This window comes from Podarcis erhardii (genome assembly GCF_964252035.2).
Source record: "Podarcis erhardii genome assembly, chromosome: 14".
Taxonomy (NCBI): domain Eukaryota; kingdom Metazoa; phylum Chordata; class Lepidosauria; order Squamata; family Lacertidae; genus Podarcis; species Podarcis erhardii.
Window position 1 is genome coordinate 29537761 of NC_138503.1, and position 26948 is coordinate 29564708.

The 26948-nt window shown below is 49.6% G+C and overlaps 2 protein-coding genes across 3 annotated transcripts in view; both read right to left on the reverse strand.

Annotated features, from left to right (window-relative positions):
- Positions 1–78: 78 nt before the first annotated feature.
- On the reverse strand, positions 79–14787 carry IL21R (interleukin 21 receptor). Of its 2 annotated transcripts, none has more exons than XM_081840534.1 (9): positions 14255–14787; positions 10147–10229; positions 8914–9028; positions 4443–4618; positions 3652–3806; positions 3215–3383; positions 2777–2876; positions 2270–2354; positions 79–1590 (listed from the first exon to the last, which is right to left on the reverse strand). In XM_081840534.1, the coding sequence occupies exons 1-9, from the start codon at positions 14446–14448 to the stop codon at positions 736–738; spliced, it is 1932 nt and encodes a 643-aa protein (XP_081696660.1). In that variant the 5' UTR covers positions 14449–14787; the 3' UTR covers positions 79–735. The 2 variants fall into 2 exon arrangements, with proteins under 2 accessions (XP_081696660.1, XP_081696659.1); XM_081840533.1 differs by having other exon boundaries at positions 10147–10225; positions 14251–14787.
- A 3955-nt stretch (positions 14788–18742) lies between these two features.
- IL4R (interleukin 4 receptor) overlaps positions 18743–26948 on the reverse strand; it is a 24842-nt gene continuing 16636 nt past the window's right edge. The window contains exons 4-8 of the mRNA XM_081840566.1: positions 26422–26588; positions 24106–24260; positions 22605–22755; positions 21112–21211; positions 18743–20735 (exon numbers count right to left, since the gene is read on the reverse strand). Coding sequence (XP_081696692.1) covers positions 19583–20735; positions 21112–21211; positions 22605–22755; positions 24106–24260; positions 26422–26588 — 1726 coding nt within the window. The 3' untranslated portion in view covers positions 18743–19582. The remainder of the gene's footprint in view (positions 20736–21111; positions 21212–22604; positions 22756–24105; positions 24261–26421; positions 26589–26948) is intronic.

Below are 26948 nucleotides of genomic sequence, written 5' to 3' on the forward strand. Positions count from 1 at the left end.
TCCCAATTTTCCCTTGGCCTTCACTCCCCCAAACAATGGCCATGCACATGCCCCACTAATCACACAAATCACCAGAACTGTGATAGACCTTCTTTATTAAGTGCTATACAACAAATGCCAACATAATTGGTCCCTGCCCAGGGCTCACAGCCTGAAGTGTGGTGGCCCCAAAAAAGAGGAGGAAAGGATAAGGAAAGAGGGAGGGGGAAGGTTGGGGGTCCTCTGGGGCTCTTCATGGAGCCTAGCTACTGCTGCTGCTCCAGAGAGTCCAGCTTTGGTGGGGGGCCTCCTCCTGATTGATGCTGGCCTTGAAGACTAAAATTTTCTCCCCACCAAAGGGGTGGAGCAAATGTGATGGGCATGTCTCCCTCTCTCTGCCCAGCTCACCCCACCCATGTACACCCCCTGTGGCTTGGAACTTGAAGTCTGCTTTGTAGTTGACACTCCCAACTTCATCCAAAGATTTCACAGCCTTTGTAAAAATATTAACCTTTTTAAGCAAAAAGAGGAATTTGCCAAGGAGGGGGAAAAACAGCTTCCAGTCCTGGGGTGGGTGGGTCTCCCGGCACAAAGGAGGAGGTGTCTGGTAGTGGCAGCAAAGGCTTCCCTGCTTACATCTCTCTTACACAGGAGAAAGCAGAGCATCCAAGCAAGGCCCATAGATCTTTGCAAGGAGTGAAGGAGCTTCACGGTGGCCTCGACAGGTGCTCAGCTCCTGCTTCCCCTCCTGTGCTTTTAACTGGGCTGTGCTCTGTTGTGACAGGAGGAGACCCACTGCTTGACATAGCTGGGCAGGAGCTCTTCCCCTGTCTCTCCGCTTTCCACACTGAGGGGTTCAGACCCACAGCCTGTCGGCCTCCTCTCGAACTCAGAGTCCACAGGGCTCCCACAGTCACACTCTGCAAAGCCACTGTCAATGGTATCCAGATCCAGGCCATTGGCAAGGAGGTCCCCATCTGCATCCAAGTCAGGAGAGAGCAGGTCTCGGTAGGAAGCCAGGTCCTCCTCCTCTGGAGATAAGAGGCCTTCCAGGGTCCAGGGCTCAGGAGGCGAACCAAAAAAGTCCACCTCCTTCCCAGACTTTTTTCTGCCCAGGGAGCCACCAGCTTGTGAGAAAGGAGTAAGAGTCTCGATGAGAGGGTCTCCTGACCAGGACTCCAAGGCAGACAAGAAAGCCTTCCTCTGAGCTGCTGCTGGTGGGACCATGTCCACCAGGAGCAGATTCTCGGAGATCTGGCCCTCATTGAAGAGGATGCCCTGGTAGGCATCTCTTTCGTCCTGGCCCTCCTCCAGAGCACAGCATGCCGTGGCCCCCTTGCATCGCGGGCAGCAGGCGGTAAACTCTCCAGCCACAGTGACGGTGTCAATGGAGAGGTGGCCGTAGGCCTGATCATGGGTGGCATCCTGGCTCCCAGGCAGGTGGGAAGCAAATGTAGCAGGGGAGGGTGCATGGCCCCCACTCTGCTGTTCCTTGGCAGGGCTGGGGGGAAGGGGTTTTTGGCCCATCCCAAACACATCCAGCAGGGCTGTGCTCCATTCAAAGTTGTCCAGCATGGCTCCAGGGCAGGAGATGCTGCCGCCCACCCACTTCTGCACAGGAGAGAGAGAGAGAGAGAGATGTGTCAGCAGGCCGTGGCCAGAGAAACAGCAGGTGTGGGCCTTTTTTTAACCATCTGGGGAATGGAAGGAATTGCATACCTTCAGAAGGACATATCCCAGGAGAGGAGCTCCTTCCTCCAGCCCAGACTGTGCAACAAAGTGCCCACTTACCAGCTACCCCATCATCTCCTGGCATCCTCCTGTGCAAAGAGGAAACTCCTCCCCCACCTGTAATGCACCTGGTGGCTGCAAGGGCTATGTGCTTTCCACAGGACTCTGCCCAGAGCTCACTTTTTCAGAGAGGATCCTGCCCCATAGGGATGGGAGTTGGGGTGAGAAAGAAGCAGGCAGAGCCCCTGCTGTGGGGAGGGGGACATGGAGGAAGCCTGGGGTGGGGGAGAAGGCTTTGTGTCACGAGGAGACCCCCACCCCTCCACCAAGTCCCCAACTTCTCTGCAGAATATTAGGCAGCCTGATGTCCTCCCCCCCACCGACCATGCATTAAGGCACCTGGCACTTGAGGCAGGACCGCCCCCCCAACACACACATACAGGAACTTTCTGTGTTGGGTGATGCCCGGAGGATCCGTAGGTGCCTGTGGGTCAATTCAAACAGCCACTCCAACACCCTCCCCTGCCCCTCCTCTCTGGTGGGTAGGAGTCGCTTGTACCTTGAAGTCTCCATTGTGGATCAGGTAGAGGGGCTGGAAAAAGGGGGCCGGGCTGGGGATGAAGATGTCCAGCTTCTTCCACAACCTGCCAGAGGGAAAGGTGAGCTGGAGGCCTTTTGTGGGGAGATCCCAAACTTCATTCCACCGACTACCCACGGGAGGGACTAGGAGCATGGCCAGGCCTTGAGGCACTGGCGTCTCAGGCTTGCTGCCCGGCAACTGCCTTGTCCAAGGAACCTCATGGCTTCTCTTTCCAGTGAACTCAGCTACCCACTGCCACAAGCAAGCAAGCCCATGGCTGGTGCTCTGCAGACTGGGGGAAAGAGGGAGCGGGCTTGGTGGACTTACCTGAGCATGGCTTCTTGAGAGGTGATGCCTCCCCCACCCACCATTTCCTTTCTCTGTGTAGGGTAGGTCATCCAGCTGGGAAGTGGGCAGCCTGCGGCCAACCAGAAGCTCTCAGCAGCCCCGCCACCCCAGCATCCAGCATCCAACTCCCACACTCACCTCTGGTGCTGCCAGCCCAGGAAGACCACGAGAGCAACCAATGGGCTGAGCACCAGCAGGAACCACAAGGACCACTTGTCTCCTGGCCTGTCCTCCATGGCTGAGGAAGGAAACCAGTAATATCAGTTACTTTCTTTGGTAGCTCCACTGGGGGTTGCCAGGGTGGGCTGGGCTCTGGGGCTCAGTCAGGATGAGTTTCCCTGGAATCGTGGCCAGAGCTCCCTCCTAGGGCAGTAGAGTAGCAGGAGGGGGTCTACTTCTTGACAGGAAAGAAGAGAGGCTGCTTCTCTGATCTGCCATGGATTCATGGTCTCAAAGGTGCAGAAGGCCCCCCTGGACTGGGAGAGGGGCTTATGAACGGCCTTTGATGGCAAGGTTCAGGCCTCCTTGTATGGGCAGAGGCCAAGACCCCCTCGTGAGGAGGGAGGGGGGACTCACCCCTTGGCAGCGTCCTCAAGGTCGTCTTGGGACTCCAGTCGCTCCAAGCACCCTGATATAAGGAGTCTTCCCTTGGCTTTGCCCGAACCTGGAGTTCGTAGTCTGTGTCCCCTTTGAACTCCTGGGGGAGCCACAGGGTCTCGGTGTACTGCAGAAGATGGTTGTGTACCTGCAGGAAAGGGAAGAAGCCAAAGGGATGGGAGGAATTCTGGGAAATGCTCCCTACCTCTGCCACCTTCATAGCAATTCAGAGGAGTTACTCAAATGATCCTGAAAGAGCCCCATGACTTCCCGGTGCCCCTGAAGCCCAAGTCCAGAGAAGCACTAAGAAACTTTGGGGCTGAGCTCCAGGGTGGCCAGCCAGCTACTGAGGGCCTGACTGGGCAAATGGTGCCCAACACCATCCAGCTCAGGCTGGCCCTTGCCTCCTGGCTTACCTGCCATGGATGTCCCCTCTGCCGGTAGCGCAACTCATACTGCAGCTCCGTGTCCAGGTAGAAGTACTCATCTTGCTGGTACATGGTGCTCCAGGAGAGGTTGTAGCCCTCAGGGGAGACAATAGTCCTCAGGCTGAACGGCGGGGACGGCTTAACTGGGGAAAGAGTCAAGGTGGGCTCCTGAGGGCATCTGGCTGACAGGACTTGGCCCCCACCCACTGGGTGAAGCAGCAGTGACACCCCCAAATCCCCAGAGGGTAGTTGTGAGGGGTAGCCCCTGCAGGGCATGACAGGGGGATGTCCCTCCAGCCTCCAAGTGGAGCAAGGTGAAAACATATGGGGCTGCTGGGGTTGAATGAAAGGCAGTGGGTTATTCATTCACATTTATATTCATTCATTGAATACACTGCCCTTCATCCGAATATTCCAGGGCAGTTTACAACAGAAAAACACAAAATACATAATGGTGGGGGTGGGGTGGATGGAGAATAACCCCGTCAAAACATTTAAAAGGCCCCAGGTTGTTTAATCGGCCCACGGTTAGCTGGCTGTAGGAGCTTGAAAACTCCTTGTAAATAAACCCAAATCTCAAAAAATGTCACCACCACACCCGTAAGTGAGGAAGGGTCTCTGAGCCAGGCAGCAACAAGCCCCTTTCTCCCTGTGCACGCCAGCAGCCCCTGCGTGTGTCCTCCTCCTCCCAGTCCCACAGAGTCCTGGGCCACCCCTTGGGGCTTGGGTGGGTGCCGGGCGGGGAGGGAGCTACCCACTTACCTCCCCCCCATACTTACAGTGTTCTTGGAAGACAAACTCGTTCTTACACACTTGCCGTTGCTCATCCCCCAGCTTCACGACCACCTCAAAGTTGTTGTTCCCAAAGCAGATATTCTGCTCTGCAAAGCAGGTGTATCGGGCGGCGGCGGTACCATTGGAGGTGAAGGAGCAGTTGCCGCCTTCTCCGCAGTCCCTGCGAACACCAAAGATGCCCCCGCTCAGTGTGGGACGGCCATGGCTGCTCCCTCCGTGAGCCAAGAAAGTCCCACAGCTGCAGCCATGATGCTCTGACCAGTGGCGTAACATGGGTTGTCAGCACCTGGGGCAAGGCAAGTAATTTGCGCCCCCTAACCCGTGGATTTTAGCACTCGAGTGCAAGCGCCCCCCCAGATGTTGCGCCCGGTGCTGCCGGCCCCCCCTGCACCCCCCACGCTACGCCACTGGCTCTGACCCCAATTGGGGCAGCCGTGGTGCGAGACCCGCGCACAGGCGTCCGGAGCGGCTTCGTGCAGTCCGGTGGCTCCCGAGTAGGAGGCGGCGGCGCCTGAGGCGCGGCCTAGCTTGTGAGGCGCTGCTGAGTCGCCCCGCGTTTTCTGCCTCATCAGCCTGGGCTCCGGCCGCAACATGAGTATTGGCGCCTCGGATCAGAACGAGGAGTTCTACCAGCAGCTGCGGCTGCAGGAGCTGTACGGCAAGGAGGGCGAGGAAGGCGGCGAGGACCCTTTCACGTACACGGACCTGGCAGACGGGACGCAGTACGAGTGGGATCCCGACAAGAAGGCCTGGTTCCCGAAGGTTACTGAAGATTTCCTGGCAACATATCACACTAACTACGGCTTTCCCACTGAAAGTTCAGATAGTTCATCTGCATCTCTTAGAAAGACTGAATCTAAAACGCCTACAGATTCAAAGGTTACCCAGGTCCAGCAGGCAACAGGTCCAAAAGCATCTCAGGCAACGGATCTTAAACCAAAAGGAGAGAGAATAAAACCTGAAGCAGGATGGTTTCATGTTGAAGAACAGAGAAACACAAATGTATATGTCACAGGTTTACCGCCAGACATTACAAAAGATGAGTTCCTGCAGTTTATGTCAAAATGTGGTATTGTTATGCGTGATCCACAAACAGAGGAGCCTAAAATTAAACTTTACAAAGACAAAGAAGGAAATCTGAAAGGAGATGGGCTCTGCTGCTACTTAAAAAGAGAATCTGTTGAACTAGCATTCAAACTATTGGCTGAAAATGAAATTAGAGGCTACAAATTGCATGTGGAAGTTGCACAGTTTCAATCGAAGGGGGAGTACGATGCCAGCAAGAAGAAAAAGAAATGCAAAGACTACAAGAAGAAGCTGTCTCAACAACAAAAACTTCTGGATTGGAGACCGGAGAAGAAAGATGGCAGTGTTCGAATGCGGCACGAGCGCGTTATCATTATCAGGAACATGTTCCACCCAAGCGATTTTGAGGAAGATCCTTTAGTGCTAAATGAGGTAAGAGAAGATCTTCAGACAGAATGTGAAAAGTTTGGACAAGTAAAGAAAGTAATTTTATTTGATAGGCACCCAGATGGTGTTGCTTCTGTGTCATTTAAAGAAGCAGAAGAAGGAGATGCCTGCAAACAGGCTCTCAACGGGCGATGGTTTGGTGGACGTCAGCTCTCTGTGAAGACATGGGATGGTGTAACAGATTATCAGGTCGAGGAGACTTCAAGAGAAAGGGAAGAGAGACTGAAGGGTTGGCAAAAGTTTTTAGGTGATCCAAATACAGAAACGCCAAAAACAGCATCTGACGCAGATTCTTCGGAAACATGTGTCCAGCTCTCAGAAGGCGTTCAGCCATCTAAAGATAACAGTGCATCTGAGGGTGGCCCAAAGGGTGAAGCAGCTGAGAGAGGAGATAATGGCGAGGGTACCAATGAAGATGTCACAGCATCCACAGACAGCAGTGTTGCAGGCAGTGACGAGGAAGCGGAGACAGAATGTCTTTAACTCATTTGTAAAAGCATGTATGTAGGGTAATGTATGTCATTTGTAAAATGTAGGGCATGTATGTCATTTGTAAAAGCATGTATGTAGGGTAACCTTTAGACCTCTATTATCCTGTGCTTCGAAGCAACTGCAGGCAGCATTCAAATGGATATAAATGCATTACCCTATTACGATATCATCAGCGTGTTTTGAGGTGTTTCAGTAAAAGCAACATTTAATGATCATCTTTAAAAAAATATGTTCATATCTGCTGCTGTCCAAGCTGTGTGTATGTGTCCATAAGTTGCCAACAGCCTCCTGAACTGACCAACTGTCTTACATTATATTATATCTTTGCTTGTCAGTGAAGTCCATTAGTGTGAGCAGGTACAAACTTGCAGTTCCTATTAATTACACAATGACCTTTAGAATTACAGAGGTATGCCAATCCCATATGGGATTGGCAGAAATGACTGGCAGAATCCGAGACCAGGGAAAAGAGTCGGCGGAAGAGGATTGGAGGAAATTTAAAGATTATTTGCAGAAATATTGCAAAATTAATGAATGTTAGAATGTTGTTGGACAGAAATTAAGTGGTTACCAGCTGTAAAGTAAAAGTGGAGTAATAAGCTAAAATAAGTTATAAACAAGTTACAATAAGGATTTGCTGAATTAAGATTCGAACTGGAATACAAAAGAGGGAGGTGAGAGGAGGTTCGAGAAACAAAGTAACAGAAATAAGTTTTGGAAACTATATTTGTTTTGTTTTGGTTTTTTTTCTTTTTTGATTGTGTATTTTTGTATTATTGTATTTTTGTATTTCAGTTTTTTGTATTAAATTGGAAACTCTAATAAATATTTATTAAAAAAAAAAAAGAATTACAGAGGTATGAATGCTTTCAATTTTTTTGCTCCTCATTTCCTTAATGCCCCAATCTTTGGGTGTTCCAGTACTTATTTGGATGAGCTGGCTTTCCTGCACACTTTTAAAATAACAGATCACTGAGAATACATTACAGTATTGGCACTCTGTACATGTAGCTGGGGAGTGGAAAAATAATTATCACCCGCAATTAATAAAGATAAATGTTCTGAAAGTACTCTCCTGGGATGCAAAGTTTTCAATGACTGAAGTTCCCCATTCATTTTAATTCACTTTAAATCCTGATGAGATTAAATGACAAATAGGAAAAATGTGTAAATAAGACTGATCTCTATTTTTAATTTTTTAATGATGAATTCATATTGGAAACAAAGCAAGAGCTTGTATGGTGGAAGTGCTATTCTTTTTTTCATATTACTGTGTTCAAATGTAGTTTGGTTTCAGGCGTTTGTCAAGGGTGATGAGCATATGGGGCCTGTTCTTTTTGTATGCTTGGTTTTACTACAGGAGACTACAAATGAAATTGTTTAGAGATTCCCTCTCAAAATTGTTGCTCAAATTTTTAAAGAGAGATCTTTGTTTACAGATACAAACCATTCAGAACTAGCAAACATTTGTGTCTTGGTTTTAAATGTACCTGACTTTTCAAATGTTGTATATAAAATTATTTTCCAATACCATTTTTAACAAGATCTATCAAATCAACTGCACTGAAAACCATCAAACTTACTATTTTTAAGCTCAATTCAGACATAATGAGAAACCATGAACTTCCATGATAAGAATGAGCAACAGTGGGCGTCTTCCTCCTAATGTTTAGCATACCCATTTTGTATTTGGGAATATGGGATTGTGTTTAAAAAAATTAAAGAGATTAAATTTGCATTTTTAAAAAGAGGATGCTGCCCTGCATGGCCCATGGAGACCCTACCAGCTTCATCCCTTTCCCCATTCTACCAAGCAGCCACTTGCTGGAATGAACCTGCTGGCTGGGGTGGGCAGCCTTAGCCTTCACATCCCCCCCCCAATCCAAACTGTCTTGCTCTAGTCCAGGATTTCCCAAAGTTGGGTCTCCAGCTGGTTTTGGACTACAACTCCCATCATCCCTAGCTAGCAGGACCAGTGGTCATGGATTATGGGAATTGTAGTCCGAAAACAGCTGGAGACCTAACTTTGGGAAACCCTGCTAGTCATTCCAGATGCAGAAGGACTTAAAGGAAAGGAAAGCTGAAGGCGTGAAGGGAGCTGGCAGTGGCCAAGGAGGGCCTCAGAGAACAGCCCTCTGGCTCAGCGGCTAAAGCGGCTTCCATCCTGGCAGCTGTGAGGAGACACACCCACCACAAATGTGCAGCAGGGTTGTCTGATGGCACAAGCCTGACCAGCATTAGCTAGAGAGCAGACTCAGCTACAGCAGAAACAGCTGGTTAAGTATGTCCACAAAGGTGTGTCAAGGAGCCCCAGGGGTTAGCAGAGAAGGGGGCCATTCCCCCCCACCCGCCCCACTCCCAAGCAAAGCCAGGATTTGGGAGCCATAGAGAATGATATTCTGCCCCAAACCCTATGAAAGTCGTGGGAGCAGCCCTAAAGTTCCAGGGGGTTGGGGTCAACGGAATGTCTTTCTCCACATCCATACATACCATGTTGCTGTGAGATGGTACTGAGCTCTGCCGGAGGCGTGGGGGTCATTTCCCCACATGCATGTTAAGGTCTGGATGTAGTCGGCAAAACAAGTGAGATTCCCACAAGCTGAAGCTGGAGGTGAGACAGGTGAGACAGATGTGGCAGCTCAGAGGATAGAATGCACGATGCAGAGACCCATCTGTCCCCTACCCCACAATACAACTGAAAGATCTTTGATTCTGGTAGAGGAGGTGGGTAGGCCTGCCTCCCGAAGAAACAAAACCCATCCAACCTACTGAATCTAGGTGCCTTGGTCAGAACCATCTCCACCTGCAGCTGTGCTCTGAAGCTCAGGCCTAAAAGCTTCCAATTCCAACTTCCTGGCCTTCCCTGTGGTTGAACTTTGGACTTCTAGTGCTGACCACTTGTGGATTTTGGGTGATCATTCTGGTCAGCGCAGGTGTTCTGCTTATGGGTCACCTACAGTAGGACATCCCTAGCAAGGGGATGAAGATCCCCAGCCCCTTGCCAAGGAATCAAAGGCTATTTCCATAGCAGGCATTTAGTCACCCCGCTTTGAGCACTCAGTCTTGATGGGGCATCCACACACCATCAGCATCTCTTTGTGGCTCAAAAATCCCTGTCCCAAACAATCAGGCTGAGAGGAGGTGCATACCCTCCAAAATTCCTCGGATGAAAATGTGGGAATGTTTAATAATACATCCAACAGAAAATAGGGACATTCTTGCAATTGGAGACTACGGAATAGGCGTCTTGACACTATAGGGGAGGGGTGGAGAGCCTCTGGCTTGCGGGCCCACCTTGGCCTACCAGGGTAGTGTCAGCCAATGAGCAGGACAGGATTGAATCCCACAACGGCTGCACAATCCTGTTCCAATCCCTGCTCATCAGCTGGAATCTTTCCACCCCTAACAGTGAGGGATGTGCCACAGTTGCACAGACACTCCATTTGGCTTTCACTAAGATACCCCTTGACATGGTGACAATGATAATCTTCACCCCACTGAAAGCAATTTCACATAAGGGCTTGGTGACACTGCTTGCACAAACTCATTGCACTGTTGCTTCTGGCAAACAGGTCTTTCTGCATTGTTTCAAAATGTCTCGATGAGTGTTGTTTTTGGAAAGTGAATGAATAAGCTGCACTGCGTGCGTGTGTGAACTTCCCCTCCACCTCCTCCCACATGGAAAGCAAAACCACTTTCAATCGTCTTGAAGGCTGGGCTTACCTCGCTGAAGGAAGAGCAGCAGCAGCAGCCATTCCCACACCTGGCCTGCCATCCTTCCTCTTGCCACAGTCCCTTGGGGCTCCCTGCAAGACAATTCAGAGCAACTTTGTCAGGAATGAGAGAGGAGTGTGAGATTCCAGGAAGGGATCCCAGAAACTTTCAGGCACTGAGTGAGAGGAGCATCTGGAGTCCAAATCCTCAAAGACCAGCCAGATTGCAAATTAACAGTTTTTGAGCTGTCAAGGTGCCCTCACAGCAGGATACGCACAGACATGCAATTCACTGTATTCTTATTTTAATTTATGCATTTTCCATTTTTCTATTTACACATCATACATTTTCCATCATACAAAATGTCGCTATAGACTTCCCAACCCAACATACTGTGGCATTCCAGGTGTACCTTACATTGCTGCATATCTGATAATTTTCTGGCCCTGTTTTTCTCCTTTCAATTACTCCATTGTTAACTGTTACTCATGAAATTACCCCTACTTGTAGGTTAGTTTTAGTATCATATATTTTAAAATATTCTCTAAGGCTTTGCCACTCGCCCCTTATCTGTTTCTCGCCTTGTAAATTCACTGTAAATAAGTGTCAAGTGATGAATATTGGGGCAAACAAACAAATAAAAACATAATTTCCCATATGGTCTAAATTTCTCATGTGGTCTCAACTGGCGGTGACAGACCAGAAATGAAATCTTGAGGTCATAATAGATAGCTCAGAGAAGACATTGACCCAGTATTCGGCAGCTGTGAAAAAGGCATTATTCCATAGTAGGGATCATTAGTGGGGAGAAATGGAAGATAAATCTGCCAGCATCGTAATGCCATTATACAAATGAGGCCACATTTGGAATATTGTGTACAGTTCTGATAACCTCAACTCTAAAAGGATAATCTAAAGTTGGGAAAGGTTCAGAAAGGGGCAACCAAAATTATGAAGAAAGACTTCAGCATTTGGGACTTTTTTAGAGAAAAGGTGAGTAAGAGACAACATAACAGAAATTTATAGAACTATGCATGACACAGAGAAAGTGGGTGGAGAACTCATGAACATTCAATGAAGCTGAATGCTGAAAAAATCAAGATAGATAAAAGCAGTGCTTTTTCTTTCTTTGCAGGGAGTACTCAAGGGTTAGCAGTACTGGCACCTCTTTTTTGTTGTTGTAAAAAAAGTGGGCCACTTACTGTAATAACTTCACGGTGAGTAGCGGCACCTATTTTTCTAGGGGGAAAAGCACTGGATAAAAGAAAGTCCTTCATGCAGCGCATAGTTGAACTAAGGAATCCACACCACATGCCTTTAAAATGTGATTAGACCAATTCATGGAGGATAGAGCTATCAATGGATTCTACTTGCCTATATATCATCACCACCAGATTTTATTGGTCAACTTTATTTTATTGATTTTATTGGTCAATTTATTGATTTTATTGGTCAACTTTATTTTATTGATTTTATTGGTCAATTTTATTGAGGTTATAGTCCTCCAGGATCAAGAGCCTCTGACTGCCAGTTGCTCTCCAGGTTAGTGCCATCATCATGTCCTCCTGCCTGTGGGCTTCCTATAGGCATTTGGCTGCCCAGGAGGGGAAGGAGACTCATTGGTCCCCCTTTGGCCTGATCCAGCAGGACTGGACTAATGTACAGAGATCCTCCGGGAGCTCTACCCAATCCCATTTTGCTTTATCCATCCTGAAAATTTTGGTGTCATTACTAAACCTGGACAATGCACTGCACCAGGTCATTGACAAAATTAGTTGAAAAGCACAGACCTTCTCGATACAGATCCACAGGGATCCCTGTGCCATACACCTCTCCATTGTGAAAGCTGTCCATTTATTCCTGTTCTTGGCTTCCTGTCCCACTTTCTGAAGGAAGCACTCTTGCCTCCAAAAGCTTCTGTGTCTCTGTTCATTAACCACACCAACATCCTCTTGAACTGGTTGACTCCTTCCCTGATCTGTGGTACACCTTCTAGCTGAGCTTCTGTTACTGCAGTTTTGGAAAACCACTCATGATGTTTTAGTTCTCAGACTGGTTCGGTACAGGCCAGATGAAAATACTGTCAGGTGGATTCACAGCTGTTGGAAAACCATCCATGGCTCCTCATCAAAATGGGGAGGGGGAGTGTGTCTCCATCCTTGGCTAGGTACTTTTCAACATCTTTATCACAGTAACTCAGTTGAGAGATGGAGGGGGTTCTTTTCAAATTAGCAAAGCTCAGGGTAACAGGAAAAACAAATGACCTTGACAGAAAGGATAACTGGGATGAAATTTAACAAATGTAGTTGACTAGGAGACTAGGGTTCAAAACCTACTCAGCCATCAAGTCCACTGAAGGGTGATATTGGGCCAGTCACTGCCTCAGCCTAACCTACCTCTTAGGGTTGTCAATAGGATTAAATTGGGGGGGGGGGAGAGAGAGAGAGAGAAGGGTGTATGCTACTTTGAGCTCCTTGGAGGAAAAGGAGGGATATAAAGGTGGGATAAAAGATGGTAATAATAAATAAAATGCAAACGCAAATGTACATATGAAGTGGATTTCACAATGGTGGTCAATCGCAAGTCTCACTGAGTTACATCAGACGTAGCCTTTTTGGTTTTATTTCTAATTCGCAAAGATGAAAACAATCAGGCTGCAATTATCTGCTGATTTCTGAAAAATTATAACCCTGTTCCAGACAATAAACAAACCAGAATCTGGGTAAAAGGCATTGTCAAATCATAAAATGAGTCAACCCACCAAAATTAGCTATTTATTCCTTAAGAGAACCTCTCAGGCGGAAAACAGAGCACATTGACAAGGTTTTGAGAGGTACATCTATTTGTATACAGAAGAGTAATTTACTCAAGGCACAAATGATTAGTTTGTTCTGGAAAATAATGGTTTAGAGCCCCATAAAACAAAACAAGGATCCACTCAAGGAGAAGTCCATTATCTCCAGAGCAATGGAGAGGGATGTTGGTGCACCAGATTTGGCTGAGGAGAACCACAGAGCCAATTTCTTTGAATCTCTTGACTGACACCACATTAATATTACAAAGAGAAATTTAAATATTTGAAATGTAACTTGCCCAAAAAAGGAACTGGTGGTTTAATAGGCCCCCCTCACACTGTGAGATAAATTTATTAGTTTTCATTCCAGATACCTCTCAGTGAGGCTTACTAGAAGTGTAACCCTAGGCAGATTTAGGGGGAGAATTGCAACCTCTGGTGGATTGTGAACCCATCAAGTGGTATTTAGAAATGACTCAGTCAGGATTTCAAAGAAAAGTCCAACTAGTGCTAAATTCAGTTGCGATGGCTGGGCTGATTTTTTAACAAACCTGGGAAATTTTTATACTGTCAAAAAAAGAAAAATGCTTGAGAGAAGACTATATGAAAAAGAGAGTGAGGTGCCTTTTTTGTATGGATGTTTGTGTTACCACCCAGAATGGAGAAGAGAGCAACAAGGTTTGTGTCCTGCTTATGGACTTCCCGTGTTTTCTTTCCAGAAAAATGGTTGGAAGAACTAAGCTACCTGCCCCAAATTGATGTCCTGATCCAAATCTCCCTTCATCCACTGCTACTACATTCTTTTTCACCTGTGTAAGAGCCCATTCACACAACTCCCATGTCATGCCATTTTTAGCTGATGGGCTAGACCAGCAGGAATGTGGAGCTTTACCTTTTCGATACATACAGAGAAAATGAAGCTGCCAGCCAGGCCTGAGAGTTGCTTTTCCACCAGCAATTCCCAGCACCTTCTCGGTGGGCCCCCTTTGGTCTGATCCAGCAGAATCTCCTTATGTTCTCATATCAGGTTGGTGGCATCTCCTCCTTCCACTGTGTGGACGCACCCATTCCAGAATGGGGCGGGGGACAGAACATGGCCAAAGGAGGCTACAGGAGGTGGATTTGCCTGCTGCCCATGACTCCATGCTTCCAAGCCTGGGGTCAGGCCCTGGCAGCAGCAGGGACTCTCATCATGGTGACCAAACACTCAGACACACGCTTGGTGTCTCTTCCCAACACTCCTCATTGTGCCCAACGTTATTGTCCCTCCCCCCCCCGACTCCCTGCCTGGAAGCCACCGACCCTGGGCAGCCCCTCACTTGCCCAGCTTCACTGCTCTGGTCCTCTTCCTCAGTTGGCCATTGTCGCCCGGTGGGTCCTCGCTCAGCCTCCTGCGATGGTTGCCTTCTAGAGGTGCAAATGCCTTGATGAGTCATAACTAGATTTGGTTCTGGAACAGGCGTGACGTCAGCTTGCCCTGATATTACTGTACAAGCAGGAGGATGTGGTGAGGACATGAGGTGAGAGAAGGAGGAGGTGGTAGTGTCCTCAGCCAGCTCCCCTACCCTTCACTCCTCCCCACATCTTGTAGGCAGACAGCGTTTGCTTTGCAACCTGCAGGTAAAGCAGTAGCCAGCGATGCAGCAGAGGCGGTTAGAGCACTGAAGCCTAGAGCAAAAGCCACTGGCTGCTTTTAAAAAACAGAGGAAACAGGGCTCAACCAGGTGGCAATTTGCAGCCTGCAGCAACCCATGGCCCTCCGTGGCCAAGAGAGAGTTTGCCATGCACCTCCTCCCCATAAGCCCCACTCAGGTGTGCACCACCAAGTGCATTGGGGGAAAGTGGGAGCACGCTTGAGGGTCCCTACTCTCTAGGGGCCGTCTGTCACCTGGCCCTGTCATGTCTTTTGTGTGGGCTCCCTGTGAGATCTAGAACCTTGAACATTCAAGGAATCCACATGAGCCCTCTAGGCTCTTCTCCAGCACAAGGAGGACCACAGAGATGGGATGGAGGGGATGGGAGACATGGGGGTGGTGTGGCTCTTTCCCTAACAGCTATGGGAGGGCCTGGCAGCTGCAGCAGGCTCTCAAGAATCTGCCTTGGAGGGCAACAGTCCTTCTATGCTCAGGAACTCCCTGCTAATTGAGATCAGGCTGTTCTGTTTTTGGTGCCTGCTAGAAATTGTTGTGTTTAGGCAAGCCGAGCATGTCATTTGATTATGTATATTTGCTCTTAAACTCTATTGAATTTATATGTATTTAAAAAAAATTAAAGATTTTCTTGGATTACACGCCTTGTCTCTTTTTTTCAGGTTGTGCAGCATTTATTACAAATCAGTTACATTTGTTGTGAGACATTAGTGTTGAGTACAGTGTAAGGTTGGAGGAGAGGAGGGGCGGTGTGGTGAGGCTTATATTCCTTTGTATAGTGAACGTGTGGGGTTTTGTGTCAGCATCAACTGGGTATGTTTTCTTTCTGTCCATTTATTACATTTCCTTTGTTGTGGGAGGTATTGGGGGGCAGGGTGTGGTTGGTTGTCTGTGGTTGGCTGCAGCGGGATTTTTTGCATTTCTGAGGGGGCGGGGAGGGCTTGTTGGATCAGGTAAGCCAGATTGATTTGTATGCTGTCGGTGGATTCTTGTTGTCTTGTTGGGCTGTGTACTGTATGTGACAAAGGGGAGCCATTCTGGGGTGAAGGCATCTTCTTCCATTTGTCCCTGTTACAGTTTCAGTTTGTTGGTTAGCCTTTCTATTAAGGTCATTTCCCATAATATTTGATACTATTGGTCCATGTTTACTCCTGACAGGTCTCTCCAGTGTCTGGCTGTGAGGCTTTTGGCTGCTGAGAGCAGTTGGGTTATAAGCTCTGTATAATGTGAGTGGTCATTGTGTTCTAGGACGATGTTCAGTAGGGCCAGTTATAGGGTAAGTTCTAATACCTGTTCAGTTATTTTGGATACCTCTCGCAGGACAGCTGTCCAGAAGGGTTGGTTTTAGGACATTCCCACATGTGGAGGTATGTGCCTGTGGAGAATCAGCCTCTCCAGCATCTTGGCGAGGTTCCTGGATGTATCAGCACCAGTTTCCATGGTGTTAAGTACCACCTGTGGGTGAGCTTCAGAGTGAGTTCCCTTCTTTTGGCTGATATGGACTTAGACCACCTTCTAGTTCATTGGGTGGGGTTAATTTCATAGCCTATGTTGTGCTCCCATTGTTCTTTGATTGCATCAAGGGGGTTTGTGGGATTTTGGAACAGTATTTTGTATATTGTGGATACCATCCCTTTGCCGTGTCCCTCTGCTGTTGGGAGGTTTTCAAATGTGGTCAAAAGAAAGCAAAACAATACATTTGGCACCTGCTGGGCTGCAGGAGTTGCTGGAAGGAAGTCTACAAGGTGCCATCCAACCACCTTAGGGACTCCACTCTGGATTTGTGCAGGGTTTACTCCGTAGCCTTTTTCTCTCCTGAATATGTTCTGCAAGGCAGTGAGTACGGGATTTACTACCAAAGACTTTCTCACAAATAGCTGCAAGGCAGTGCAGGTTTAAGACAAGAGTTTACTTTCTCCTAGCTCGGCTACCTTCCCAGGTTGACGAGCCCCATCTGCCCTAATTACACTACTGTCAGGTAAATTGCAATTATCGAGTCAAGACTTGCTCAGAATAGGCGCCAATTAATTTAATATACACTGCACTATGCTTCAGTGTTTCATAACAATATACCTATACTTTTGAGGGTGTAGTAACACACCACTCTTCTTTAAATGTGGTTATTTTATCTTCCGATTATCCTCAGCTGTATTGAGCATGACAATCAGCATCCCTGATGGAAGCAGAATGTGAAAGGCAGCACGTGATACGCCAGATTCTATGGAAAGGGAATATAGATTACAGCTGAACTGAAGTGCCCTAGCATGGCAGGGATGGTAGTACCCACCCGTTCATAAAAGTACCTTGACCCAGTGATGGCTTCTGTCAATGGAAAGTGGGTGGTGTTTTCTGCTGGCTTTTCCTTCCCTGTCTAGCAGCCTCCTTCTCCTTTACCAAGCTTTCTCATCACAAGAGTTGTGAAGCATTAAATATCAGATGAATCAGAGAATGGTAGAGTTGAAAGGAACCACAAGGGTCAACTGGTTCAACCCTCTGCAATGCAGGAAACCTTTTGCCCAACGTATGATTAGGAGTCTAAATGCTCCACTGACTGAGCTATCCAAGGAACTTTAAAGCTCTAGGTTAGGGCCAGTTAGGCGGCAATTCTAGCCCCATTTACCTGGGAGTAAGCCCTACTGAATTCAGTAGGAATCACTTCCAAGTAGACATATTTAGGTTTGTACTGTTATAGTCTACAGAATGAATGGGTATTCTGTGCTTGCCTCCACCAGAAAAATCCTGGTTTGTTTTTTCTTTTTCTTTTGGACTGCAGGTTTCTTACCATCCAGCATATAACTGGGTGGGGCTGGAACAAAGGGCAGAAATAGCAGAAGTGTGGAGCGTGGGCTGCTACGGAAGGCCCAGGGCTGCTACCAGCTGCCTGCCCGCCCACCAGTTCAACAGCCACCTCCCAACTTTATGCAAAGCAGGCTCTTCCTGGAGTCAAGTTCTCTTCTGCGAATCAGCTGGGGGCTTTCCACATCTACTGCATGCTGTGCTGCACATTTTGCTCACCAACCCAGTGAAGGGGAGGAGTGGCACTTTGGGAATTGAACACAATTCATGCCGAGCAGCAGGGCACCAAACTAATGCGCTGGGCAAGGGCCCTTTCTCATTCTAGGGTTTAGCCAGGGACAAGAGTGGGGTGCTGCTGCTGCTGGGCGCAGCTGGCTGGTGTGGGTTTAAGGTCCTCTGTGGCCTGACGGAGGATGGTGAGCTGGGGGCCAGCAGGCTTAGAGCTCCCTGGAGGACTGCTGCCCCCTTGTGTCCAAGAGTCACTGCAAGGCCATCTGGGAGCTCTTTGAGGAGCCTTTAAGATAAGGGGGTCAGCTGAGGAAGACAGATCCTGCCTCCACGGAGGTGTAGTATGGCAGGGACCTCAAATCACTCAGACCCCCAGCAATGGAGGAACAAAATTTTTATATTGTACAGTTCAAGTCACGCCTCTTAATTAGCAGGTAATTAAACTTTTGCTTCAATCTGCAGAGGGTCCAATCTGCACGCAGTCTACTGTGCCTATCAAATCCTGGCTGAACCCCGTGGCTCAGAGTAAGCCAGCAGCAAGAGCCTGAGAGCTGGCAGGAATCTGCACTCATACATTTAAAAGGTTATTATACTGTATTGTTTTAATTGTATTATACTGTATTGTTTTAATTAGTGTTTTTATAGTTGTTCTGATTTTGAGTGGAGTGCCCTACCTGGGTGGATGGAGCAGCCAAGTAATTTCGTTGTCCCCGAGAGGGGGCAATGACAATAAAGATATTATTATTATTATTATTATTATTATTATTATTATTATTATTATTATTATTTAATGCAGATTTATGCAAATGTGCTTCAGCATTCAGGTTCTGTACTTGAATGTTTCTAGCCACTTCCTTTCTTGTGAAGCTTCCATTCGCCTGGATAGCTTCTCATCTTCTCAGAAGCCTTTCATTCTACAGGTACCTGTGAGACGCGGGTGAACCATGATGCCAGAATGGTCCATCTGGGCTGCCCACAGCCACACAGTCTTCTCTTCGCCAGCTGGGAGCGGCAGCCTCAGCCTCCATGGGGGGTCCATGACAGGTCCTTCCCCATGCAAGCTGCTTCTTTTCCTCCTTTTGGAAATGCTGTCCTGCCTATATCACACCTTGAGTGGAATAAGTGCAATAAAGCTGGATCATACGGATAAAAAACTTTAATGCTAGAATGGTGTTGTTTCAGTCACTTGGCGATACTTCCTGGCATCCCCATCACCAAAAGCAGTCCCAGAGCATCCCTTTATTCAGCCTGCTTCCCCTCCTCTTATCTGATCTCTGGCAGAGGGCACAGGAAGTCACACCACCATGCAGAGACCTTGTTGCTTGCTATGGATATATGAAGCAAGACCTCCTTACCTGTACAGAAGCAGCAACAAAAGAAAGGCAGGCAGACTGTTCTCTGCAAAAACCAAGGCAGTGCCTGAGCAAAAGCTGGCCACTTGCTGGATTCAGAGCCTGTCAGCAGGCAGAACCGAAACACTTGACAGGCAGGTGTGGAATCCATTGCAGGTGACTGTCCAGTAACTTCAGCCCAAGAACAGCTGGTGCTCCAGCCCCCAGCCCAATCTGGGTCAAGAAAGCACCCATCCCCCTGAAGGTCCCAATCATGTAAGAAGTGCCAAAAGCGGCCCCTTGAATCCAGCAACTTGTCCTGAGAGTTTCCACACAGATGCAGGCCTACAAGCAGGAAGGTGGCTCTCCTTGCTGCCCTTTGGCTTAGTCCTCTGTTGGTAATAAGGGCCCTTCCCTACCTGGGCTTAAAGGGGATGGTGAACACCTTTTGTTCCTCCTTTAATTCCCTCTCCCATGCAGCAGCATCCTCCGACTGCAGTCCCATATCTCCTCCTCCCTGAACCCCCAAACCCTATATGTGGTTGCTGCTGCTTTCCTATTTACAGCATAGCTCTGGATTTAGGGAGGATTCCACCTGGAGAAGGTCACTGCCTGGTTCAGGTGGAATTAAGGAGGTACAAGGGGCCTCAGGGGTATGAAAGGCCTTTGTCCCTGGCCACATCTTCCCTAAAGCATCCATCGGAGGCCACCTGTTGCATGTCAAGGTCCGCCCCGCAGGGTGCACTTGCCCAGGCCGGGTCTCTTACCTCCTGAGCCCCCCAGCCAGGGTGAAAGAGGACCCTGCTCACCCCAGTGGCTGCTGCGGGGCTGTCCTGGACAATGCTGAGCAAGGGCTTGTAAGGGGACTGCCCATCTAGACCGCAACCAGCGCTGCCACTCTTGCCCTGGGGGGCTGTGCCGTCCTGGAGAGCTGAGCTGAAGGAGCGGTAACCAGCCAGGAGGGAGGCTGCTGGGCAAGGGCCAGACTTCCCTGGGGCGTGCTGAGAGGGGCTGCCTGGCCTTGCCACTTGCTCTGCAGCTGCCATACAGGAGGAAAAGCAAAGCGAGTCTTGGGCTTCTGGGAAGACACCCTGGAAAGCTGGGTGCAGGCTGCCAGTCACAGGTGCAAGGCAAGGCCCTGAGTCATGGCTGAATGGCTGGATTTGGTCCCTGAAAGGAGAAAACTCCTCCTGCTCCTCCTCACAGACCTGGCTGAAGCCGGCCATGGGCTCCGCCACCAGGCTGCTGAAACACTTGTAGCCTGAGGGCTGGGGGGCGGCTGTGCTGCCACCCCCCCCTTGCAGACAGAGTCTGTCTGTGGTGACGGGTTGTGCCTCTGGGGAGAAGAGGCTGTGGCTGAGGGGCAGTTCCAGGGCAGCACTGCCTGGCTGGGACGAAGCCACTGTCTCTGTGCTGGTGTTGTGATAGATAGGTTCGGAGGAGGTCTCCAAAACTCCATGGTGCTTCTCCAGCGGTACATCTTGAGAAAAGGGAAAAACACTCTGCATGTGCCCCAGAGCCTGGTCCTTGAGAAGGGGGTGCTCGTCCAGGATACCGGTGCCCCCACTGCTCAGGTCCCCACTGAGAAGGTCCCTGAAGAGCTTGGCCACGGCGTCTTCATGAGGGACCTGGCAGTCTTCCTCTTTCCGATTTTCTGGCTTGGCAGATGCAATGCAGCTGTGAATATGCACAGGGTGCTCAAGGCCCATGTTTCCGAATGGTACCACCGCTGCTGTCACACCAGTGGCCACTTTGCTCTTGGCAGGGTTCGGAATCTGGTCCCACCATCCCTTCTTCACCCTGCAAAGCAAGAAAGCGCCACCCATCAGTCCTTCCCGGCCCTCAGAAAGGGAGAGACAGGGCTCTGCAAGGGCTGCCTCCCCTCCGAACATCAGGAACCAATCTTCCCCCTCCCGAGGTGACTAGCAGCCAAATGCATGGCTAAAAACACCACGTGAGAGAGCTGAGGAAGACTGTTTGGCTGGAAGGAGGATGAGGAGAAGACTCAGAAGGGACAGGGGCCACTTTCCTCCTCCTTTCCTGTCAGGGTTGCAGGAAAATGCCTCTGCCACCAAGGCCTGAAACCTTTGAGCAGAAGTCACCATTTTTTAATTTGTTTTGCTGTGGGCAAAGGGCAGCCCTGGAGACAACACCTTGCAAGGCACCCAAAACCTACCTGGTGATGCAGAAGAAGCTGAAGGTAGCCAGGGCCATGATGAACACACACAGCAAGGAGATGAAAATCCAGAGGATAGACCCAGACCTTGGCTCAATCTCTGGAAGGCAAGAAGCATTTTGGTTATCTGGGTGTACAATTCACCCTGATACCCATGGGAGGCAGGCTGGCTGGCTAGCTGGCAGACAGGCACCCACCCACCTGGAAAGGGGGCAAAAGATCAGGCTCAACACCCAGAAGCCTCAGTTGACAAAGGAGCCCAACTCACACAGCTGGAAAGAATTTCAGGTGATTTGCAGTATTTCTCCTTAGGGTTTAATTTGCCTATTGCCTTGTAGGGATGTGGTGAGGTTTATTTGTTGGTTTTAGCTTGTCTCTTGTTAGGGGAATTGCAGCCTTCCAAGTCCTTCTTTTGGAAAAGGAGTTTCCCAAATTGGGATGTGGGGATGGGCACCGACAGGCACATTTAACGCCTCATGTATCTGGTTTCTCCTGTACATGCTAATCTAACCTTTAACCCCCTCCTGCAGTTTCAAGCTTGTTTCCCTTCAGCCAGACTTACCTTGGGCTGGGGAAAGGGGTCCTTGGGTCACCCAGCACCACCAAGGTAAGGGGCAGACAGGATTTGTACTGCTTATTATTCATGTAGCACCATCACCACACACAGAGCAAGAGAAGCAAGAAGGTAGGTCTCTGTCCCAGGTAGTCTATCATCTCACCTTTGACCAAGGAAAAGACAACAGGCAAGGAGAAGAAAAGAGAGGAGAGCAGAGGAGGTGGAGGAAGCACAAATACAGCTACAGGCAGTATACCGTGAAGTTATATGCAGAGAAAAACCAGCAGATAATGAGCTTGATGCAGGAAGAGGGAGCACTGGTGGTAGCGGGGCCTGATGTGCTGTGGCACCACACTGAACCTGCTAACTTCACCCAGGGGTCTGCAGCAGAGCTGCTTTTAGCAAGCCTACCCAGGACAAGCAATCAAAGCCACTGTGGAATCTAGAAGGTCTTTCCAGTTATTTGTCTCTAGCCAGGCAAACTGCGACTGCCCCCTGCCTCTCCGCCTGTGTTGTGCCACTGATCGCTTAGTGCATTTTCATGCAGAACATTGTGCCACCTTCTTCTACTAAAACAAGTCTTCCAAATGACTAGTATCATGTGCCTTAGTCTTCAGAAAGAGGTACTGTCTACAGAAGAAAATTGTGATGAAATAAGTGAGAGGCCTGCAGTTTAATTCGATGTCCATCTTGACTGGAAATGCAAGACCTCAGCAATGCGGGAGACATGCTGTCGCTCACTCAAAGGGGCTGGATGGCGCACAAACGTTCCTGCGGGTGGGGTGAGAGTATTTCACAAATCCAGAAGCTTTACAGAATCCAGAAAAGAGAGAGCCCACAATGTGGAGCCCAGAACACGCAGGGATGCCAGCTGAGATGCCAACAGATTGTTAATAATAAACAGGTGCCTTGCTCAGCCCCTGCCCTAAGCACTTACCGTTTTTCCATGTGTACTCAGCACTCCAGTCACTCCAGATGTCCCTGAACGATTCAATTCTCTGCCGCACTTTTGCAACATAGGTGGTTCCTGGCGTGAGTTTATTGTCGAAGATTTTATAATGAAAGCTGTGCGTAGTGTGTTTGCGTAACTTTGGGAGGGGGGAAACAAAAGCAAACAGGTTTACATTACAGTGGTGCCCCGCAAGACGAATGCCTCGCAAGACGAAAAACCCGCTAGACGAAAGGGTTTTCCATTTTGGAGGTGCTTCGCAAGACAAATTTCTCTATGGGCTTGCTTCACAAGACAAAACGTCTTGCGAGTTTTTCTGACTTTTTTCCCCTCCCCCCCCCTTTTTCTAAGCCGCTAAGCCGCTTATCCGCTAAGCCGCTAATAGCGCTAATCCGCTAAACCGCTAATGGGCTTGCTTCGCAAGATGAAAAAACCGCTAGACGAAGAGACTCGTGGAACGGATTCTTTTCGTCTTGCGAGGCACCACTGTATGTGGTCCTTCCCACACCACAGGAAAACACTGGGAGGGGGTTCTTCTGGTGAGTGGAATTCTTCTCCTTCCCAACTTTCTATGGAGGAAGATCATTTTGGGATGTGGTAGAAAAGCTTTCGGACTCTTATGTGACAATGGACAAGGCAATTAATTTCAGAGAACTGTTCAAACAAGCTGCAGTGGAAGCTTTGTAGATGAAGTCAAGGGGCTTGAGACCAAATGACAGAAGGCTCCAGGGCAGAAGGATCTCCTTCCCTCCCTGCTGAGCCTGGTCATTTCCCACCTGAGGGATGGCGGGTGGGGGGACAGCCACAGCCAGGGACCCAGGGCTGGGTTCATCCCTCCATCCAGGCAAGCAAGCAAGAGATGCAATTCAGCCCAGCCAAAGCACTAGGAGTGTGTGGAACAGGACTGAGGTGGGGGAGGCCTGGCTTGGACAGAGCCCCAGGGGCCAGGTGAAAGAGGCCTGGAGGGCCGCATCTGTCTCCCTTCCCTTAGGTTCTTGGGGGCTGGTGGCCCTGATCTCAAGCCAGTCATAAAAGCCAGCCCACTGCTCTTGTGTGCCAGCCTGGTGAGGGGCATATAATCATTTGCCAAATACATCTAAAGGCTTTTGGGCCTGCAGTTCGCTGGATCTACAGAGCTGCCCAAGGAAAGTGTTAAGGAAGGGCAGGAAGGAAGATGCCATGTCAACTGGCATGAGGCAGAGCGGGGGGGGGGGGGGGGGGCAGGGGCATTCTGAGGGTTTCAGGGGCCCCAACACCTCAACCTCTGCTCAGGACATAGAAGGTCCCCCCCCCACACACAGTGTATGTGATTGTTTTAGCATTTTTGATTTTAGACTTAATGGCATTTTTAAACATGGATGAGCCTGCTACCTTGGGTTCCCTTTAGGAGGAAGGGTTGGATATAAATGTAATTAATTAACAACAATAAATTTGCAGCACTATTCCAGGTGATCGTACAGGGTGGAGCATGCTGAGAAGGTGTGCCTACCTGGTCCGTCTGGTTTATAGGCCAATAGGCAACTTCATATTCTGTTTCCGGATTTTCGTGAAGAAGGGAACCTTCTTCATAGTCATCTGCCCAGGTGAAGATGTACGAGTCATCCTTCCTGTTAACAGTCAGGTTGACAAGCGGTCGGGGTTTTACTGCATTTGGGAAGAAATTGACAAAGAGAAAGATGTGGGGAGGCAAAAGAGGTTGGGGAGTGCGCCTGCTCCCCACACAGAGCAGCCAATGTGGGCCTCTGGTTTGGAAGGAGGGGAAGGTCAAAGCAGCAGGTCCTTCTCCCTGGAAGGACAGACAAACACTGCCACCCCCTTCTCTTAATTCCTTCTCACTGCTGCTTCGCACCATACCGTTTCATGGCAATGCTGTGTCACACATTAACAGGATATTTTCCATGTTAGAAACTCAGATATATAAGCTAGGTACCAAATGGCTCCTTAAACCAGGGTTACAGTCACGAAAACAGAATGTCTAGTTGGCATTTTGGGGCCAAGCAGCTTGGTCCCCAAAATTTGTTCTGATGGTGCAGATAAAATATCACAGATACAGTTCTAAAGGGTGTGCTGTTAGTGTGTAAAACAGAGAAGATCCAAGGCAAAATCCACCTGGTGCCTGGCAAATTTCAAATGCTCGATGTGTTGTTCTTATGTTACCGTGTAGGGAAGCACCCTGTGGCTTTGATGTGGCTATAGACAGCGGCGTAGCGTGGGTTATCAGCACCCGGGGCAAGGCAAGTAATTTGCGCCCCCCAACCCGGGGCAAGGCAAATAATTTGCGCCCCCTAACCCGGGGCAAGGCAAGTACAGTAATTTACTCTCCCAAGCAGCAGCAGCAGCGAGGCTTCTCTCCTTAATTGATTCCCCCTCCACACCGTGTCGTTTCCTGGCTGCTCCCCCCCCCTTCCCCTCTCTCTCCTCCTCGCTCTGCTTGCCTTGCCCTGCCCTGCCTGAGGGCACCCTGAGGAGACTCCGCTCTCCTTTTTGACCAGGCGAGGTGGGAAAAAGGGGGGAAAGTCTCTTCCCGCCCCCTCGCCAGACTCCCTGCTCCGCTCGGCTCACTACCCAGGCGGCCAGTGGAAAGAGAGACGCAATTACCTCTCCCTCCGCTTCGCCAGCGGCGTAGCGTGGGTTATCAGCACCCGGGGCAAGGCAAGTAATTTGCGCCCCCCAACCCGGGGCAAGGCAAATAATTTGCGCCCCCTAACCCGGGGCAAGGCAAGTACAGTAATTTACTCTCCCAAGCAGCAGCAGCAGCAGCGAGGCTTCTCTCCTTAATTGATTCCCCCTCCACACCGCGTCGTTTCCTGGCTGCTCCCCCCCCCTTCCCCTCTCTCTCCTCCTCGCTCTGCTTGCCTTGCCCTGCCCTGCCTGAGGGCACCCTGAGGAGACTCCGCTCTCCTTTTTGACCAGGCGAGGTGGGAAAAAGGGGGGAAAGTCTCTTCCCGCCCCCTCGCCAGACTCCCTGCTCCGCTCGGCTCACTACCCAGGCGGCCAGTGGAAAGAGAGACGCAATTACCTCTCCCTCCGCTTCGCCAAGCTGTCAAAGCCCGGCAGCAGCGGCAACGGCAGCAGCAGGCGCAGCCAGACCCCCGCGAGCCAGCCAGCCCGCCCGCCCGCCCGGCTTCCTCTCCTTTTTTTGCCAGCGGCAGAAGGCTTTGCTCTCCCCCTTCTGCGACCTCCTCGCCAAGCCGAGCGAGCGCGGGCTCCCTAACCAGTGGATTTTAGTAGGGGCAGAGAGCTGCTAGTGCGAGTGCGCCCCTGCCCAAGTTGCGCCCGGTGCGGCCGGCACCCCTGGCACCCCCCACGCTACGCCACTGGCTATAGAGAAACAGGCGGGCAGCAGGTGTGGGCTAGTAGCAGGCTGTGTCCATTCCAGGTGACCCCCAACATGCATACAGAGGCAAACCCCTCAATCCATTGGGGTTTTCCACAGTTGCCACATATTGCCCTGCTTTCTTGAATTCTGAGGCTTCTCCTAAGCTCTTCAAGCAGTTCCTGGGAGTAGCTTTTGCTCTTCTAGGCAGCCATTTTTTTCTCTCTCCATCAACCTCTTCCAAACTGGAGTATCCCCCTCCAGGCACCTGAAGAATAAACCTGCCACCATTCAAGGTGGTGGCTTTGCCTAACGGACTAAGATGGATGCAGGAGGGGCTAAGGAAGGTCTCTGAGCATTGATTGGTGCTAATCATGAAGACAAACCCTCCCTTCCCACCCTGCTCGTATGCTGCTCCTCTTGTCTTGTTCTTCAGAGCAGCCCCCAGGAATGCGCAAGGAGGGTCTGCCAGACCAAAGGATCCCTTACCAATGTCATCAGGGTCCACACTCGTCATCTTCCAGATCTCCTTCTCGTTGGCCTCCAGTGAGAAATGATACTTGTAGTTATCCAGTACTTCAGACCGAATGGTGCAAGTACACTTGGGGGTCACATCTGGGCCTCTCTTGTTCTTAGGAGAACACTCCCACGATTTCCTGGAACAATGGCAAGACTTAAAAGATGTTTTCAAAGTAGACAACACTCGGATTATTTCTGCCACAGCCTTGATTTGGGAAAGCTCAGCCCAAGTGAGAGAGGGGCTTTGCAATGCTTCCAGCTGCACCAGGCTGTGGATTCTCCAGACCCCCAGGAAAAGTTGCAAGTGTGTAAGAGGGGATAAATCTGTGCACCTTGAAAGCTCTCCAACAACAAATGAAAAGTATAATGAGAAACCTTTTGGATCCAGCATTTCTTATTCTCGGTTTGGAAAACTCAAAGTGACTGCAACTCAGCTCCCAGAGACATTTTGTAAAGAACCCACATCTATTTTCTGGGAAAGGTTTGGGCTGGCTACT